Genomic DNA, 20805 nt, shown 5'->3' on the forward strand with positions numbered 1-20805 from the left:
TCATCACAAATGAAAGGATCCTATGCTCTATTCAAATGAACACTAGTTAAAAAAAAAATCATTGAAACAATACATGTGCATATTTTTCATCAGAGTAAAAACAATATGGTTTTTCAGCCTGACAGAATTTGCTGAGCTGTGCAGTTAAAAGTTTAAACAAGTGCCTTTATATAAAGAACACGTATACAGTCATTGATTAACATATCCCATGAGGTACAGAATTAAAAATTAAGAGATTGCTTGTATTCACCATGGTGAAACCAGGTAAGTGAATCAGACTCAGGATCAGTGATATCTGTGATGTAGTCACTGACTTTTGCAAAGGTAACACAAATACCTACTCATACATTGTGGAAAGTAACACAAGGCAAAGCAGAATTTTTTCAAATATGTTGTTTTCTATTATAAAATGTGCGGTATTTATACCTTGCTAAATCTACACATATACCATAAAGCCATATTAGGACGAAACGTATTTCTGTGTAGGAAGCCAATACAAGGCAAGTATGCCACTTACATCTCCTTTATGCCCTCAAAATAGTGCATACGTTACATTTAAGTGATATGTGAGCCTTGTGCTTACTATCTGCATTACAGCAAATTTCCCTCTGTATATCCTTGGGATCTAGCTTGGTATTTGCAAGGGATCTTGGATTTTTATCAAAGCTTTACTATATTCTTTTTATCCCCTCAAAAATAAGCACTACAGATACAAACAGCCATCTACTAGATACTCTAGTATCAAAGAACTTATTGGGTTATCTTACTAGTCAAAACATTTTCAGATGATTCCAAAATAAATGGCATAAAAGATGGATAACAATTTATAAAGGGAGAGTAAAGACAGCACAGAAAAGAAAATTTTTGAATGGTCAAAAAGTTACAACATTGCTCCGAATCAACAAGTTGGTCACTTCAGTGATATCCCTAGATTGGCTGGGTGAAGAACAACAAGAACAGAAAGGTTGGAAACTAAAAGACAACAAGCATTTTTTGTTCTTTGGTTTTCATTTCTGGAAGCAAAATTCTTTGACATTTAGAACGTTACCATTTCTTAAGGCACATTCTGGATGTCCTCAGTCTCCAAAGGGTTAAATTCCCCACTTATATCTTTTTCTCATAAAGTATAGTAATAAGGAAAGCTGATTGAGGCTGTTCTCTCAAATGTTAAATTTTCCTTTGAATTTCAATTTGATACTTTGATTAATTGTCTTTTGGAGGTCAGACTTTGAACATTGTCCATTGCCATCTACAGTTTACAGCAACTGATTACAAATAGGATCCAAATGGATGATAAATTATATTCTGTATTCAGTAATATACTTACTTAATTCTAGACAGGTTTCACTGATTACAGAAATTTAAAGAGTAGGACAATAAGTATAACATTCAAGAATATATTTAAAATAAGTCCAGCCTCTTGGGGATATTATACCGAATGTCTTCCTTTAAATGCAGAGTTAGTTACAGATATGAAGGCAGATATGAAGGTGTCCTGCACAGATGAAAGTCAATGTTTTTAAAAACTGAAATTACAATTCAGTAATTGCTTTTTAACAAATCAGCCTTTCCCAACACAATTTCAGATACTGCCAATCAAAAGCACATGGAAAAAACCATGGCATCTCACTTTGGGTAGATTTACATGCAATTTTCTGTGCTTCCATTGACTTAACCCACCCATATGTTTGCTCAAGTACCCCCTGACATTACGATACAGCATATCCTTCCAAGTCCTGGAGCTATGTTATGTGGATAACTCCATTGTCGTGATACTGGAGGTATGCAGTCAGGCATGTCTGAGGCTTCCCTTCCCAAGAAGGGACAGAAACCACGGCCCACAAAGGCTTGTGCCACCTGTACAGAAGTCAGGGCATGTATACAACTCCTAAAATAGCCACATGGCCCCAGGCTCCACAGAACCTGAGCTGCTCCTGCGATCCTGCTCAAAAGTCAGGATGGCTTTTGGAAACATGGAAGGAGAAGCAGTGCAGTAAGTTATTAACGGGTGAGCGCACTTGTACTACTTTGCCTTGTGACTAGTACACAGTCACTGCATAAGCTCCTGGCCCTTCTCTCCAACTACAATCAACTGCTGTTGATTCCCATGTAGCTCCACGGGGAGCACTTGCTATCTGTAACAGTCAGTGACTATGCTCAGGGTGCCTCAGGTTGAGGGCAAGTAGGGTGGGGAAGCAGAAATCATTGCTCATGCGATACGTGGGGATGGTGTACAGACACCAGGAGCTTGGGAATAAGTGAGTTAGGAAGACTTGAAAAAAAATGGTGGATATGGAAGAGTGGGAGAGCTGAGACAAGTGGCCATGTATTGTGGAATGGGAGAGCCTGAGACAGTTGGCTGGATGTTGCGAGGAGGGTTAGGATAGACTGGGACTGAGAGATGAGAAGGTTGTTAGCAGAATAGGAAAGCCTGCAGTAATTAAAAGTGTTGCCTGGCACCAGGAGAACTTCTGGCAAGTAGAAAGGGTGTTTTGGGGAGAATGGGAGCAATTTAGGCTGCTGGGAAACAGATTAAAACAAGGCATCCTGAAGGAATTGGTGGTATTTGGTAAGACTAAGACAACAAAATTGCTTGCGTCGCATCTAATGCCTGATGTTCATCAATGCCGCAGCACACACAGGGAGAATGAGAGACTGAGGCAGCTAGGGGGCATTTCTTCTACATCACTTGTTGTTCCAGGCATAGAGCAGGGGTGCTTGCCCTTTATCTTGGATACAGGAGTCGTACAATTAAATAGGACTTTCTCCTATTCGAAGGACAGAGAAAGCATTTTTTGGAAAAGAAGCTAAATATTTAGCCCAGCATTACAAGGTGTGAAAAACTGATACACACTTGATCTGAGCCTTCAAGAGGCTGAGAAGCGATGTAAATCAAACCCAAAGGACAAAACAGTATTCCATTTTAGAGCAAACAATGAGAAATGTCTGAACCCTAGAGGGTTATTTCTGCCCTGAAATAACTTCTGTTCAAGACACCAACACATTTATATCAAGGACAAAAAGTTTCTTCCATCTTACTCTCCCTTGTAAGAAGATAGTTACTTGAACAGCTGGACCCAAAGCGCTTTCATGCAACTAGAGTGAATAAATGATGCAGTGAGTACTTATCTTCATTTTAGTGACTAGTAAGAGACAGCTACAAATGCAACATTCTGTTATCAAAGCATGTGTTTTTTCCATGCATTTCAATCATGGTTTATATTTCTATTTATCGTGGTTCAGGGGACAAGAACCCTTTAAACATGTTGTCTTGGAAGAAGTTGTTAGATATTCAGCTACTACAAAGCAAGGTGTCAAGTAGCTGTGCTCATTCCCACTGAACACCAGACCTTGTGTGTCCAAGCTGGGTGTTCAGTCCTTGAAGCACACAATTACTGAAGCACCTACCAACGGATATTTCTGAAATTATAGCTAGATATATTTCTGTCTTCTTTCAGTCTGACCTGAAGTGAAGTTAGTGCAGTCCTGGGGGCATTCTCTCTTCTAATTAAATTATTAGGTACTACAGTGGTGGATACTGAAAAAAAACCAGAGACTTAATTAAAGAGATGTCTGAATTAGATAGATAAAATAATACCAGCAATTGGCAATAAAACACCTGCAAGATGAGTTTCTGACTACTACCTATATACATTTCTGAAAACACTTTGAATGCTGATCTCCTCTCTCTGCAGTAACTAAAATCATTTTTGTAAGCCAGCTAGAAACTACTTCAAGGGTTTTACACAACAGGTTATATTTCCTTAATGAAACTGTTTTTTAAAATGACTTCAGTCAGCTGGTGTAATATTGGCGTATAGATTTGGCCTCTATCAAATCAATTTTAGAGCTGAGCTAAAGGAATGATGTAAACTAGATAGAGTAATGGGGGGTTCTTTGATGGTCAGTTTGTGACAAAAGGTTAAATCAGATAGAGGTAACATTTGCCCAATTGTTTTTAAATGGGATTTTAAAAACCATATAATTCTTGATAGGAGTTTTAATAAAAACATGCCTTAATTATCTGAAACAGTGTAAGCATCCAGAATTAATTCTGTATGCAAATTTTTGGCACACTTATGTGTGCAAGTTCTGTGGAAGGGGAAGACTATTCAATAAGGAAAACAGAGTTCAATTTAGCTTGCAAAGGATTATGATAAACTACACTTAACTGTGAGCCAAACTCTGCCTTGGCTTACCCTGTGTGCACTCAGGAAAATGCAACATTGCCTGTTATTTAACAGTCTGTCCATTAGAAATAATGTACATTTCCTTATACATCATTATCTTCTGATATGTGTGTAAGTAATGGAAGTTTTATTGTAATGCCCAACCCTTAAGTCTGTACTCAGGCAAACCTTTAATGAGTGGTGTTCCTCAGTGGGACAAAGGGTGTCTGAAAGTAGAAACAGACATCACCTACATTTTTATGGCAGCACAAGTGGTGAGCAAGTAGCCAACCCTACCCTTTGTTGTACAACATCTGTGGCCACAACAAAAGATAGTGCTTCTTTATTGCAGCAGAGGTCTACATGCTTGGTAGCAGAAAAGCGCAGGCAGCCCGGAGCTGCGCACACTCTCCAGCTACCCAGGCAAGTGCTCCAGGGACCTGAGGGACCCAATGCTGCACACCCTGGTAATTCTCATGCGGGACTGGGTCCCTCTAGCCCCAAACCAACTGCCCAGTTTCCCCCACTTAGAGATGAACATCAGGGAATGTTGAAGCACCTTTCTGTACACAGGGAAAGTCAGGGTTCCCCACTTACGGAGACTCACCCCAGGATCTCCAAGGGCACATCTCCATAAGTGGAGAAAGCCCATGCAGGTCCCAACAAGAAGGCATGGGACCCAGGGAACCCCCAGCACCTCATACCTCCCTGCAAGGACATGCGTCAAGTCCCACACTGACCATGCTTCACAAGGAGGCATTAAGCAGTGCAGGTCCTGGCAAGGAGGCCCAAGGTGGCATGAAACCAGGGAATTCTCAGCATCCCGTGCATCCATGCTGGGACCTATGCTGACCCATGCCTCTTTATGAAGCCCAAGTCTGTGTGGGACCCAGAGTGGATCCCAGCATGGAAGCACAAGATGCCAGGAATTCCCCTGCTGCCTTGTCAGGACCTGCACCAACTTATACTTCACATGGAGCATGCGTCAATGCGAGTCCCAGCATAGAGGCATGGGGTGCTGGGGATTACCAGGGTCCTGCAACACCCTATGCCCCCAGAGCCCTGTACCAGGACCCCACTGACCCATGCCTCTATTTGAAAAACCTTGCACCTCCTTGCAGCACAGGTCCCAGCAAGGACATGCAAGGCAGCAAGGGACATGAGCAAGAAGAATGCATCACCTTTTGTCCCATCAGGGGCCCAATGAGGGACAATGGACAATTTATGTTTCAGACAAGAAAGTGGATCAGTTGTGGCAAGATGCATCCCACCACTGCTGATCTACTTCATTTGGCAACGTCTGTTTATATCCTGAATTCTGTGAGTTGTGCTGAGCACCTTGGTTCGGAGTCAACAGGGAGCAAACTGATTTTTTTCCATTGATTCTATTGGGAACTGGATCTGCCCCTGAAAAAGCAGAGGCACTCAGTGCTACATTTGAATGGTACAAAGATTCTTTGCTTATGTCATCACATTTTAGAACCTGTGTGAAATGTTTTTTAATGAATCTAAAACTGCTAGAAAATGAATGCTTTTAATGCATTCAATGAATAACCTTTTCTTACATCAAACATAATTAAAATGGATAATTTTCAACAAAAACTGGGTTTCATTGTGCATTAGCAGATGAAATGTTGGCCAAACCTGAGCAGAACTATAAACCAAATTAGGCTAATTTTTCAGCTAAGGTGGATTGGCAACAGAAACTGGCAAATGTGTGATGGTTTAGACGCAGCCCTAATTTTAATGGTCAGAACACATTCAAACCAGAGTCCAATTCCATATCACCCTGCACTAAGAGCCTGCAAGTACTTTGAGCTTGAAATAAAGCACTTAATCATGCGCTGAATACCAGCTCCTTAAACTGAGTATGGGCTAATAGTCTTTGCTGGATCAGGTTCACAGCACTCAGCCCCTTAGGGTCATGCTGTATGTTACACTCAGGATGGGTTAACTTCACTTAAAACATGAGCTTTTGAGAAACACCTACTAAGTGCATTTATATTGTACCAGTTACAGCTTTTCATGGGAGTATCTCCGCATCTTAGCTATCATCAGACCACTTCACAGATCTCAGCTATTGTCAGGCTACTTCTTAGAGATAATATGAGTAATCTAGCAGTCCTGCTGGCATGGGTGGGATTCAGAGGTAGGAGTAGCACCTTCCAGGCTTAGCTCCCTATGTCTCCATCTGCCTCACCTGTAGCAGAGACCCAGGTTGCCTCAGCCTGCCAGGGGCAGATGCTGCCAAGCTGGGGAGTGTTGGGCATGTGGTAAGGAGGGAGGACGTGGGCTCCGGGAATGCGGGTTGCATGATCTCATGGGCAGACATTCAAGCTGGTGTTGGAGTCAGTGCCTGGTGTTGGAGTCAGTGTCTGCAGGGCATGCACAGGTGGCTCTTCTAGCCCTGTCCAGAGCAGACTGAGATCATAGTAACTATTGCTGTGTAGCTGTTCAGAACACACTCTAACTTTCAGTCCAGCATGGTTATGCTTACTGTGATCTCAGATAAAGCACTTGCTTAGTATCCTGTGCTACAAGCCCTTACCTTGCAGGAGTAAGATGTTAATGTGGTGAGATTTGTAATCCAAAGTGAGTGCTGATTTGCTGCTGCAGATAGTCAGTCTCTTCCTAGAATGCATGAAAGTGAGAAGCATGTTTTGCAATTAACTTCAGTCCCCTGCAAATTGGCTGGAGGAAGTAGTTTCGAAATTCCCCTACTGATGGATGGAGAAGTGAAGCCAATTTTTCAGGCAAAGAAACAATCAGCAATTTTGCAAAGAGCTTTAAGTCCAGCTGCTATGGCACAATATGAATGGGATGACACCATGCAAGTGAGAAGGCGAGAAAACCTGAGTGCACTAACGGGCAGCGGCTGGTGCTGCAGTAAAAGGCTGAGGTTGGCAGTGGAGGCCGCAAGCGGGTCGGCTCTTACCTGACCACCTGCAAAAATGACAGGGGTGGAGGCGGGCTTTGGGCGATAGGGAATGGTGGCACCTTTCGGTGGGGACTAGGAAAAGGGACAAGGAGAGGGAGAGAAAACATTAGAACAACTTTCCTGCAATATTAGTAAAGAGAAAGTGTCATTGAAATACGTCATTGAACACAACAATACAACAAATGCTATAATACAATCCTTGTCCTGCAGTTTTTCCAGGGGCATTAAGTCCTTTAATTATTTTGAAAGAAAAAATGTTGGTACCAGAAAACTATGTTTTCTGCACAAGAGCATAAAAGGCTCTATAATAATTTGATAGATGGAAAAAAAAACGATTCTCAAATTAAATTAGTTGAGGAATTCTTTTCTCCCCTAAAGTTGTTATACCTTCTTAACTTAACCCCATTCAGTCCCCTACATTTACTACTCCATAATTTCCCTTTTTATTTTTTATTTCTCTTTTTATCTATTTTTCCCAAAGTTTCTGTTTCTGAGAAAATATTTACAATAGCAGCACTCTTGAAATCCCATTGAAAAACCCAACTGTTCAGAAATAAGTGGCAATAGAAAGATTTTGTTATTAGGTCTACAACGGAGATATTACAAAGGTAAATCTACAGCCCAAGCAGTTGGTTTCTTTAGGAAGACATAAGGAGCCCAGGTCTAAGTGGACATTCTAAGAGTGATATGTTAAAAGTAATACTAGTGCTGAGAACAGTAATATGCCATTTAAAAAGTATTTGTGCACAGACTCTTACAAATGTTGTCCCACAGAGGGTTAGACATTAACCAGGTTCTCAAAGGAAAATAAAAGAAAAGTATTTTAAATAAAGTTCTCATATGAAATTATTTTTACTAAACTCAATGGTAAAAAAAATTCCCTAAATTGTTTCCTTGTTTCTACAAAGAAATGCCATGAATCTATCATGATCACTTTCAGTGATGTTACTGTAATGGTGAATGGATTCACTTAGGAGCATAAGAGATGTAGTCCGTCCCCTAACTACATAGGAGGTATAGAACAGGTAGCAACTGTGTAGACTTCACATACACACAAGCCTCTCCAAGCAATATGCTCAACGAATGGCCATCTCTAGATTGCCGAGTAATAAATTTAATCTCCCAGCCTACTTGGCTAATGGACTATATGATCACATTGCTAAAATGGATGCTGCCTCATGGCAGCATGGTAGTGGTTTTGTGATATAGAAGTCTGGTTGGTCCTGACATTTCCCATCATGGAATGAGAATTGCAAGAACAACTGGGGGGCAAGGCTATGGCTGGGATGACATGTGGTTACAGTCAACAGTAAAGTTTAGCATCAGCAGCTCTTGGTCTTCTCGGGCTCCTGTACAATATGTTGGAAGCTGAATGCAGTGTAAGAGCTGTTGTTGTGCTAGTGACAGAAAGGCAAAATGGAGCCATAAATTAACACACCAATGGGAGGACTTTTCCCAGTCATACATGCTTCCTGGCTTTCCATCCTGCCAGAAGTCCAAGCTACTCACCCATTCAGTTTGCTGCCTTAGCCTTATCCATTTGTTGAGATGTGAATGCCTGAGCTACATCCTGTGACTATGAGCTTGAATGGTGTTTTTATACATGTATATTGAATTATGTCTTCTCACTCTATGCTGGGTTTCTCATAAACAAATAATTGATATGCATGAAATAAATCTCTTGAAAGCTCTTCCTGTGACATTTCTTATAGAGAACTTAGTGTATATTATAAATATATAGACACTACTGTCTGAAGTGTAAAAATATCAAAAACCTCACAATAAATATTAACACAGAAAAGATAAAATCCACCAAATGAACTACACTAGTTCAAAAGTTTCTATAAGTGTGTGTGTGTACATGCACATACACATATATTCCATATATGTATATGCAAAAACAGGCTTTTTCTCATAGTGTATTAGCAATGCAGGAAAAATTAGTGTGTTATTTCTCAGATCACAAAAGGATTCAGGATGATAGTGAAAATAACTGTAAAATACTAAAACAAAACAAATGTTAAAAAAATACCTATTATTAGTATTAGTAATTAATATTATCATTATTAGTGAGCCAAAACTTTAGAGCTAAAGCAAATTGGCAACTCTTCTTAAAGTTAGTCAGAACTTCAGAATGTCAGCACTTCACAGCAGCTAGCAGTAGACATATACCTATTATACATCTGATGTATTATTATACATGTGTACAGAGTTATTACTTTCAATACACTGCACTCATTTCACTTATATACCAAAACGGCACTGGCATTTTCAAGGATAATATTACTCTCAACCAACGATAAAGACCAAACACTACATGTATCACTTAACAATGACCATTGCATCTTTGTCCAACAGCATGGATTTTTATCTACTACTATGAAATTCCTTTCTTTTCAAAGTACTTGTGGCATCTTTCCTGACCTAGTCTGCAAGTATTTAAATGTCATTGGTCACAATCAAGCATTTGGTTCCTTGTTCTAAAGCCTCACAATAAGATATGCATCTTTTCAAGCCAATGAAGGGAAGAGTGGCTGTTTTGCTTATGTCACAGGAACGCATGCAGTTCTCATTGGAGGTAGGTAATGAACTTGTGTCAGGCAGCCTTCAAGAGGGGGTAAAGGGATGTAACATTGCAGAGATGTCTTCTGTGTTAGCTAGCTGCATGTGTCCAAGGAGCAGGATTCTTCCTCACCTTGAGAGTATTATGATTGCATTTGATTCAGGGGCTTGTTGTGACATTAAGACAGCACACAGCAGATCAACACAACACATTGCTCTCAGTAATTGTCTGTGATAAATGGCATTTCATCCCCTAAACTGCAAACTCTGGCATGTGAAAAATACCAGTTCCTGCCTTCTCTCGCATGAAAATTCAAAAGTGACCATATCACTCCATTCCATGCTAGTCCCATTCATTTCAGGATTTGCTCCAAAATGACTTCTCCCACCAAAAAAACCTGGTTTTCAAACACTTCAAGGGTTTGCCTCAGCTCATGTCAAACATTTTATTTCTCTCTGTATCCACACTCTTCTCTCTGCTTTTTGAGTTCTAGCCTTTCTTTCCGTGTCCCTCCATAAAAGGCCTCCTAATTTCTAAAGTAACCTTCATGTGACATGACCCAGTAGAAAATATCTTATTTCAGATTTCATTGTATTTCAACCCCTAACACTATAAATAATAATGGAATGCACTGCTGAGTGAAAGTTCATGATATGGGTTTGAAAGTAACAGTACCAGGAAACTACCACGATCCAATAACTGGTGGCGAGCAATAACAAACATGACTACTCCAGGGTTTTCATTGTCATTTTGGTTGTTGATAATTTTTTCCTATATACTTTACCCCCATTGTTACAGACTGTACCTCCAGCATCACCACACAGATCTGTTTGACACACTGGATAATTGCATCGGGGGTTCCCGAGATTGTCACTGCCCGCTCTGTGGAGTTGGGCAGCATGTCCCCCGCCACTTGAACCTGAGCACCTGTTGACTGGAAAAAGCAGAAAGAGGGAGAGAGAAAGGGAGAGAGGGAGAACAGCAAAACTGAATGTGTGGCAGCTATAAAAGAAAACATCCAATGGTCTATTTCTTTGCAGCCAGCTCTAACTTTAGCATGTTCGTTTTTGGTGTGTTAAATGGGTTAATAATTCTTTGTTTGCACATTTTATGCAACTGCTACTGTCCTTTCCTGTGCCGCTCTACATAACAGTGGATAGATATTGCAATCCTCCTCCTCTTTGGAAGTCAAATACATTTTGGCAGGAACCCATGTCACTTGCACAGCTTCTGGTGGCAACTATGTTGCTGAACACAGATATAGCTGGTAATGCAGAATGCATGTAGATACTAATTCCTGAAGCTGCAAAATCAGTATCATGCAATTGAAAATGTGCTTTAATAAGTTACATTTATAATCATTTAAAAAAAAACAAAGGGTAAAAAAGGTCTGTATTACCTCCCTGATTTCCTTAATCTTGGAGCCCCCTTTGCCAATCAGTGACCCGCACTGGCTAGCAGGCACAACCAACCTCAGTGTTACTGGTGGTTTACTGGTAGCAGTGCTGTTGCTCATTGAGTTGATTATGTCCTTTAGAAGGGGAAAAAGGAAATAAAAAACAGAATTAAGTATCTTACTTTACAATTGCTATCTAAACTGGCTTAAATACATGGGCAAGTTAATGTTAAACCTTGCCTAAAACTCTGTGGTGATCACCTCATGCTGTCAAAAATAGAAAGCATGACAGTCAACTATTTCCGTAGCTGCATAACCATGTATGTCAAACATCCGCAAGGTGCCAGTCAGCATTTTGCACTGGCTACCCATAGACAGTACTGTACCCTTTATTACAGTGGTTCTTACTCTTTTGGCCCTTTGGACTAGGATAACTGATGCAGGACTAGTCTCTCATGGGGTTGACATGCCAAGTTGGGTCTCTTGTGCCCAGACCAGCCCGTGCACTGCTTTGACCCAGCCCCACGCACCCAAACTGCCCATGCTGCCTTAGCTTGGCCCTGTGTGCCTGGATCGGGCTCCATACTGCTCAGCCTGGCCCTGTCCCACCCCAGCCCCATGCACTCAATCTAGTGCACAGGGCCATGCCACCTGGCCTGCAGCAATTAACACCTTCACCACTCCGCCATCACCAAATTTTTGGACCTGTGAAAAGCCACAAGGACCATATGACAAATCTGCAAGCTGGATCTGGCCTACCAGCCAGGGGTCGAGCACTCCTGCTTTAGCACAGCTGTTTGTAATGCTTTCCCAACTCATATTGAAGGCATCATTCTTTTTGGTCAACCAGTTTGGTGCTTCAGGGGCAGAAAGTGTTGGTATTATTCACGTGAATGCTATATAACACAGTTCCACCAAGGCACTAAGATCGTTACTTGAAACGCACAAAAGTTTTGGGACATCTGGGACTGCATGCTTAGCTTATTTACCATAAATTGCAGCCCTCAAATGCCACGAGATCTTTAAAGTATATGAAAGTCTACAAAAATGTTAAAGTACTTCCACTGATCTAAGTTTATCATGGTTAAAAAGTCACCGCGTGATAATGATGAAGCATGTTACATTAGAAACCTATTCTTGGGAATATTTAGGACACATTTTCACAATCTCTCCCTGTGCCACCTAAAATTAAGTACAAGATCTCCCAGGATGAAACGCAATTCTTTTCTAGCTAGAGATGTAAGGACACAGTATAAGCTATTCTACTGAGCAATAGGAGAGATGTTAGCATATTTCCATCAAGCACACAGATATTTCATTCTCATACCCATATCAGGCTGTCCTACAGAGATTTTATCAGGAACAATTCAGGTCCAATTAAGGGAGTTGAATTTGCTCTTCAACCCAGAAGGCTACACATAGTAAATCTTTACACTTGACAATCAAAAAGTCAAAGAGAATTGAATTAAATTTGATGAAAACCCCAAAGGAGATGTCACACTGACAAAGTTAAAAAAGTGACTGTGTAATGCAAAGTGATGGGATCTCCCAAAGCACACACCACCTTTAAATTATGCCTTATTGAAGTAATTCTCCTGAAGAATAAAGCTTTTCACACCCTCAAGAAAAGGCCACTCTTCATACCATCAAATGTCCAATCCACTGTAAATACAAAGCATACAACCCTTTCATGTGGAGTGATTCCTATGTCTGCCTTTTCCATTTGGTGAGTGAGCACAGAAGTGAAAAGGAGGTAGGTGGGTCTAGTGCACTAAACTGGAACTCAGGGCACTTGGCTTCTAGGCCCAGCTCTGTAACTTGTCTGTGACCTTAGATAAGTCACTTCCCCTCTCTGTGTGACTTCATTTCCCCTTGCAACATGGGGATAAAAGAGTCTGACATCTGCTATTGCAACAAAGTGCAATGTAACAGTGAGCTACAGTATTCTTAAAAATCCTGTATTGATAGTCTCAAAAATCCACTCATCTCCCCCTTGAAAAGATGAGGGCAAGTACATCCAGCACCCATACAGGCCTATCTAGTCTACATTCGGGTACTTAAACCTTGGTTTTGACAGAACAGCTCTAAAAGGAGGAGGGCAGGCAATTCCAATTTTTGTTTTTATCCTCTTGGTCCTTTGCCTCTCTGTTAAGGCCACCTGGAAGAAAGTGGTTAGTCCTGTACATTGCGAGAAAGCTACACTCCTTACTGCTAAGAACTGGGCCAAACTGAATGACTCCCTTGCTGCCAGGGTCCAGAAGAACCCTAAGCAGAACAAGCTTGTATTTCCTTATAGAGGAAGCTGTGCCTGAATTCATTTGCTTCAGACCTCCCACCCATGGGCAACACTCCTTAGTGGACATCCCTTCTTTCTCCCCCCCCTATCACTACCCCACATACCACCCTTCCTACTCACCATTCCCCCAACCCGACTTGTTCTCTCTACCTTACCTTTCCTTCTCTCCTTTTTCCTCAGCAACTTGTCCTCCTTATAAGACACCTCTTTGACTGTTCTGGAGGGGCTGCACGGTGTCATCTCAGAGCACCTTCTCCTGCATCACAGCCCATTGGCTTCTCACAGCAGCAGCAACAGACTGCACAGGGAAAGTGTGTAACACCAGTGCAGGCTGGCTGAGCAAGAATTTCTGTCCTGATCTCACTGCCCAAAGCCCAGGCCTAAAATTTTGTGCTGCCTCCCCCTTCCCATTGCCATGCTGCCCCATTACAGTAACATTACATCAGTCTCTTGACATTGCAGCATAATGTTGTAACACTGCCACATGACAATGCCATGGGATTCTGCATTCTGAAATGTAGCTACAGGAAGGCACTAAACATCTCCACTTGGCCTGCAGTTATTTTCAGAAGACATTAATGGACTTGGCAGCATTTGAGACAGTACCAATCTCAGCCTGAACACTGTCTGTTAAAATCTGCTCAGTAATCTTCCTCCAAAGAGGAAGGAATAAAATTTTTCACCTCCTCAAACTTGTAAGCAATCATGGCAAAAGCCTTGAAAATGGCGTCTGTAGGGCCTGTGATGGTCACAATTCTTTCTGGGCAGTTTCCTTCTGAGATGTTGATTCTTGCTCCACTCTGGGGGAAAAAAAAGAAAAAGGAAAGAAAATCTTCTCATGCCCTTTAACCATCCATCAGTTTGCAGAGGGGTAAACTTAAATCTCAGATATTGACAAAGAGGAAAATACAAGATGTGATTCCATTACCTCAGCTCTCTTCTTACCCTGTACCCATGTTTGTGTTTCGCTTTGCAAGCGGCCACCATTGTTGTATACCTGAACCCCTGAATAAAGTAATTAAAAAGTCAAAGTCTTACCCTGTACCCACGTGTGCTGCCAATGACGCCACACCAGTGGAAGGGTGCTCTGGTGGCATATGATCTATGACCATGGCTTTAGTTCACATATTTTAAAATAAACTTTTACACTGATGTGATATGTTAGTATACAAAGAACATGACGTCCTTAGATAAACACACTTCTAATGCAGATTACTTGGTTATATTATCAAGTCCTTATTTAGGCAAACTCCCCCTGGGTTCAATGGAGCCTTGCTTGAGTGTAGACTACATAAATATGGATGAAGGTTCTCTGGACACAACCTGCTTTTATTATCTGCTTACATCCTTCCTAACAGGTGAATGACCTTTAAAACTGATTAAGTACCTAATTGCACATTGTCTCAGACCAAACTGGTGCAAGAGGACTGGAAGAGGGCCAATGTGGTTCCCATCTTCAAAAAATGAAGGAAGGAGGACCGGGGAAACTATAAGCCAGTTAGTCTTACCTCGATCCTGGGTAAGCTTTTTGAAAGAATTATTCTGGCACATGTCCACAAGGGGCCAGCAGGGGAGATTATGCTTAGGGGCAACCAACACAGGTTCATTAGAGGCAGGTCCTGTCAGACCAATCAGGGGGCCTTCTACAACCAGGTCACCAAATCCTTAGATGCAGGGGTAGCAGTGGATGTAGTCTTTCTGGACTTTCGGAAGGCCTTCGAGACTGTCTCTCACACCGTTCTCATTAAGAAACTGGGGGACCGTGGTGTCGACACGTACACAGTCAAATGGGTCACTAACTGGCTGGAGGGCCGCACCCAGAGAGTGGTAGTGGACGCGTCATTTTCAACCTGGAGGGATGTGGGCAGTGGGGTCCCCCAGGGCTTGGTCCTTGGGCCCGCACTGTTCAACATTTTCATCAGTGACTTGGACGAGGGGGTAAAAAGCACCCTGTTCAAATTTGCTGATGACACTAAGATGTGGAGAGATGTGAGCACGCTAGAAGGAAGGAATAGGCTGCAATCAGACCTAGACAGGTTACAGGGGTGGACGGATGAGTATAGGATGGGATTCAACACTGACAAGTGCAAGGTGCTGCATCTAGGGAGGAAGAACCAGCAGTTTACCTACAGGCTGGGGAACACCCCTCTTGTCAGTACAAAGGCAGAAAGGGATCTTGGGATCATCACTGACTCCAAGATGAACATGGGCCGGCAGTGTGGGGATGGAGTCAGGAAGCCCAACCACACCTTGTCATGCATCCACAGATGCATCTCGAGCAAGTCCAAGGAGGTGATTCTCTCCCTCTATGCGACACTGGTCAAGCCACAACTGGAGTACTGCGTCCAGTTCTGGGCACCGCACTTCAAGAGGGATGTGGACAACATGAAGAGAGTCCAGAGGAGGGCCACTCGCGTGATCAGGGGGCAGCAGGGCAGGCCCTACGAGGAAAGCCTATGAGACCTCCACAAGAGAAGGCTGAGGGGGGATCTAGTGGCCTGGTACAAACTAGTCAGAGGGGAGCAGCAGGCATTGGGGGAGTCCCTGTTCCCCTGAGCGCTACCAGAAGTGACTAGAAATAACGGTCACAAGCTGGCAGAGGGTAAATTCAAATTAGACATCAGGAGGCGCTACTTGACTGTCAGGGCGGCTAGGATCTGGAACCAACTTCCAAGCGAAGTGGTGCTGGCTCCTACCCTGGGGGTCTTTAAGACAAGGCTAGACAATCACCTTGCTGGGGTTGTTTGACCCCAGTACTCTTTCCTGCCATGGCAGAGGGTTGGACTTGATGGTCTGCTCAGGTCCCTTCCGACCCTACTAACTATGAAACTATGAACTAAATATCTGCAAAGCTTTAGGCTACTGTGTACTAAAGTTCCCACCAGCTAAATGGCATGAGGAAGCTCTTTCTATTAGTCTCATGCGGGTTTCAGTAGTAGTCACTTCAAACAGCTGGGCTGCTTACCTCCTCACGCATCTTTTTCACAGTCTCTCCTTTCTGAAATAAGAAGCAGAAACACAGCTATTGTAACATAATCAAGCACGTTCATCTAACACTGTATCCCTACTGAAGTTTCTAAAAGCTATTACATTTCATAAAATATAAATGAAAACACAAAAAGCTGTCTAAAGAGCTCCTGCCCTTTCCTCCATTCCCACATGTCAATTTTTTGTGTGTCTACTCCTAGACGTTTTCATATGTAAAAATGTCGCCTTTGTACTCTTCAGATCTGCTCCCCAAGTTCATTGCAGTCAGTACCGCTCACTGTACAAATAATATTATATTAAATCTATTTAATATCAATACACACTGAGTTTCTTTCTTTTCCAATTTCCTACTAGCAGCGGAATAGAAGCCTCCATGGAATTAATTCACAAACACTCACACCACGTTTAGGAAATCTGGCACTTCAGTGTGTTGTTTAAATGATGTGGTTGATGTCATGTGTACATTTGGGTTAGTATCTAGAAAGCTATTTCCACTTAGCTATTAATTACTCATTAGGAAAAGAATGGACAATGGAAAAATAAAAGCCAAGTTCAGGAGGGTAGATAGCCTCCTTATTAAAAACATTGTTAAAATAATCTCTTCTCGAACACACCTTGTAAAATTATGACAGCATTCTAGAGTAATGATCTTCCAAACTTTCGAAGTAACCTAACTGCACCATGGAATAACACAGAACTTTTTACAGAGGTACAGTTGACCAGATGAGGTTCTAGATTCTCTACAGTAAATGCCATCCAACTTGGAATTTTACATCTGTTCACCTTTCTTTTAGGCTTTCCTATTTTTTCAATAAGGTTGTGCTGCCATGCTTAAATTAGCACTCATTCCTTTACATTCTCTTACTCTGCTATTCAAGACTTACATGCAGGGACAGATCTGGGGAGTGGTACACTTGTGCAACTCCTTTTGATTTTTGGTCCAACCAAGGTTTAAAACCAACTGCCTCGATGTGGTGGCAACATTTTAGTCAGGCACTGCTGAGGGAATCAACTGACTTCATGGCTCATTATAATCTACTCAAACCCTTTAAAGTCTTCATTCCACAGGTGTTAACAACCCTCCCTTCTTTTTAATGTTCCTGATTTTTCATCAATCAAGTTATCCTTTGTTCTGCAATTCTGCTGTCTGTGAGCAGCACCTCTTAATGTTGTTCCTATTTCACCGCCCTGCAGATGGTTTATAACTCATTCCAATGAAGTTATATTTGTTTTTGCTTCAATCTTAAATCGAATATACAGTCCCAGGCCCCTAGCATATTAGTAAAGTTTCTAGTTTATCTTTAACTAGAGGTGAATAAGTGTTGTTTTATATGTGATGATGTAACTCACCATCTGCACCCCCTTTTCAAAAGTCTAGATCCACCCATACTTGTGTGTACTTGTTTGCTGTTAACTGGATTACCAATGTTGCAAAGATCAATATCTTTATTGACAACTTACTACCCTTGTTGTAAGGCTATTTTTTCCCCAAAATGAACCAGGGGGAACATAATCATGACCATATATATTAGTAGCCAGAAGTGATGCAGAAAAGTTGAGAAAGAAGTGACAGTACTTTAGATGGACTTTTTAGGGAAAGCACTCTTTGATCTATTCTCCAAACACATGAGAGGTCTGTCACATAATCACATCTATAGATCTTCCAGTAATGACAAGACAGAATTAACCGCTATCAGAATGCAGGTCGCAAGTACTGTACATGTTAAAGGCTTATCATCATAGAGTTTCTAAATATGCAAGTGAAGATAAATTACCTTCCCAATGATGCTTCCAACTTCCTACAAAAAAGCCAGAGATAAAGACAATGAAATGACAGAACTATAAGACAATCTAATACAAGCTCTTAGTTAAACACAGGAGTTTGTATGCTAAGTGTGTTAAAGCCATCACAAAAGAAAGATGAGCAGAAGGAGAATTACTTCCTTATTTGAGAGGGGGTACTTACATTAGTTTTACAATATAAAATTTTACATAACCTGCAGAGGTTATAGCTTTACTTGCTTTTTATGTTGCCACATAAGTAGTCTTGGCTATCATGCATGGCACTAATCCAGGAAAGCAGCCATGTTTAGCACAACACAACTATATGCTTGAGAGCTGTCCTGAATAGGGGCCTGTATATCTGACAAGAAAAGCTTAAGTGGTTGTCTGGTATTCTAGACAAGCTCTTTATGAGGCAACCTATGGACAAACAGTGGTATCGTCAGAGCATCACAAGCAAAATCACACACAAGAAAATAAATGTCCGCTTCTTCAGAAAAAATCTCCTTTAAACAGAACGCTGAGGCTCAAATTGGATAACTCCGTTAGGCATCACCTCAGCAGCATGCCACTCTCCACAACAGGAGCACCACCACTTCTGCAATATTCTGCCAAGCAAGTGAATAGTTCAGCATTTCCAGGTGTTTCATAATGAAATGGAGGCAGCATGATGCTATGGGGTTTCCCAATGCTAAAGTACACCTGGTATGAGTTCTGGACAGGTTTGCATGCATGTCTAATTAGTGCAATAAAGCCCACAGCATGAAAGTAAGAGGAAGGTGTTTCTGTTAAAGTCCTACAAGTTGGGTGCAAGTATGGACCTTCCCAATACCGTGATTTAAAGGAGTGTACTTCCTTGAGATGTATTTCTTGAGTGCTGCATCATGACAATCAAGGGGACCAGCATCAAGAAAGGCAATTGGGATGGCACAAGGTGTTGAAAATTTCACAACAGAAAATCTCCCTTTCCTTCCTTTCCTTACACCCTTATGCTTCAAGGTCAAATGTTCTCTGTCAATCTCCTCCACCACCCCATTTACACAAACATCATTTATAACAACTTATTGTTGGTCTCCTTGATACATTTTTACTCTTGTAAATAAGGGGGATAGATGTTTTTTTTAACTTTGAATTAGCCTAAAAAGGCTGAGAAACAATGCTAAAGTAGAAGAACAATGCCAAAAATGTCAGACTTCAGGTGCGGAACAATATTGATTATGTCTCATCCAGAACCAAGCTTTTCGGAGCGCTAGTGATGGGCCAGTCACAGATATGCTGCTTGGGAGAGGACTGAGGGTCTGCTGCTCTCACAGAAATGCTGGCCTTCAGGTGTCATGGATGATTACTGGGGCTAGGCTATGACCCTCGCAATGACCCTTATATACAAAACACCATAGCTTTGGTTAGGCATAATCCCTGAGCTCTTCCCTACCATGTCTCAGCATTGCCCAGACAGCAGGCTGCTGAGCACCAGGCCCTGGGGCTGGCAGGCTTGAGCATATTACTGTACAGCATTTGTTAACATCCTTTATGGTCCCTCCATCTTGTCCCACTCTGATGCTCAGCCTTTTACTGCAGACAAATGATTTATTTCTAGTCTCCCTCTCAGGACCATCCAGCCTTGGCAGGGAAGGCACACAGTTGGACCCCTCTGGTGGTGCTCTGCAGAGATGTGTCCCTCTCAGGGTAATGGGAGGGATCCAGTGCCTGGTGACAGAGGAAGGGGAAACGAGCATCTTTCCCTGCGTATGCTCACGAGGGAACACTGCCACGTGTTTTTGGTAGTGTTCTTGTTCTCTGCTGCCTATATCAGCCCTGGGGATGAACAGAGACTCCAGATGTGGGAACAGACCACCTGAAGACTGCCTGCATTTCTGGGGGGAGGCTGTGGGCACAAGGATGCTCCATGAGTAAGCATGTGTGTGTGGGCGCATGAGTGTGTGGGCACATGCGTTTGCAGGAGAGTCTCTGTGTTACACTATATTTAGTGAGTAACTGTATTTGATTGTTTGTGGGACTATTCCCCCGACCTTTTTTCCTGCTGAACACCATGCAGCCAGCTTGTATTTCCCAGTGTCCTTCATGAGACCTCTGAGCCAGGGCCACACGTATCCTATCAGAGCAGTCTTATTGCTCCTAAGGGCTGGCTGGGAAGGAGCAGAGCCTGGGCACAGCTGAACTACTGCAGCAGGGGAAGTAGTTGCAGAGCCACAATCACCTCCCCTGGAGCAAACAGAGCAGGATCTGTACATCTCTGAGTTTGAGTTCCTTCCCCAGGCATGCTGACCCTCGCCCAGGACTATGCCTAACAGCCCAACCAAGCACTTCCTCTGAACATTTGTTATTTCATCATTCATGGAAATAGAACTGAAATGAAAATAACAAAAAGTGTGTCCCTATTTACCTTTCCATGCATGAGCAGCCGGATGGTGAGGGTAACATTCAGGCCACCTTCGGAGACTTTCGATTCCATTTCCTACCAAGGTATGGGAGATGAGCGTTAGGTAACAGGGAGGCCCCAAGGCAGGACAAAACAGCCCTAAAATAATATCACCTGTGAAGACAGAGAGGAAGAGCAGTTTTATTACCATCTTCCTGAAGAATAAGAGGCTTACCAGATAACCTCCCTCTTTCCATGACATCTGAACCCCAGAAGCACACCACTTCATTAGA

At 42.2% G+C, this 20805-nt stretch overlaps 1 protein-coding gene across 1 annotated transcript in view; it reads right to left on the reverse strand.

Moving 5' to 3' along the window:
• Nucleotides 1-20805, reverse strand: part of PCBP3 (poly(rC) binding protein 3) — a 213401-nt gene that overhangs the window by 37301 nt on the left and 155295 nt on the right. The window contains exons 4-10 of the mRNA XM_090041235.1: nucleotides 20537-20608; nucleotides 18126-18149; nucleotides 16328-16360; nucleotides 14046-14162; nucleotides 11070-11201; nucleotides 10476-10604; nucleotides 7105-7179 (exon numbers count right to left, since the gene is read on the reverse strand). Coding sequence (XP_089897361.1) covers nucleotides 7105-7179; nucleotides 10476-10604; nucleotides 11070-11201; nucleotides 14046-14162; nucleotides 16328-16360; nucleotides 18126-18149; nucleotides 20537-20608 — 582 coding nt within the window. The remainder of the gene's footprint in view (nucleotides 1-7104; nucleotides 7180-10475; nucleotides 10605-11069; nucleotides 11202-14045; nucleotides 14163-16327; nucleotides 16361-18125; nucleotides 18150-20536; nucleotides 20609-20805) is intronic.

This window comes from Crocodylus siamensis, chromosome 4 (genome assembly GCF_052110815.1).
Source record: "Crocodylus siamensis isolate JL-2025a chromosome 4, ASM5211081v1, whole genome shotgun sequence".
In the NCBI taxonomy this organism is placed as follows: Eukaryota; Metazoa; Chordata; order Crocodylia; family Crocodylidae; genus Crocodylus; species Crocodylus siamensis.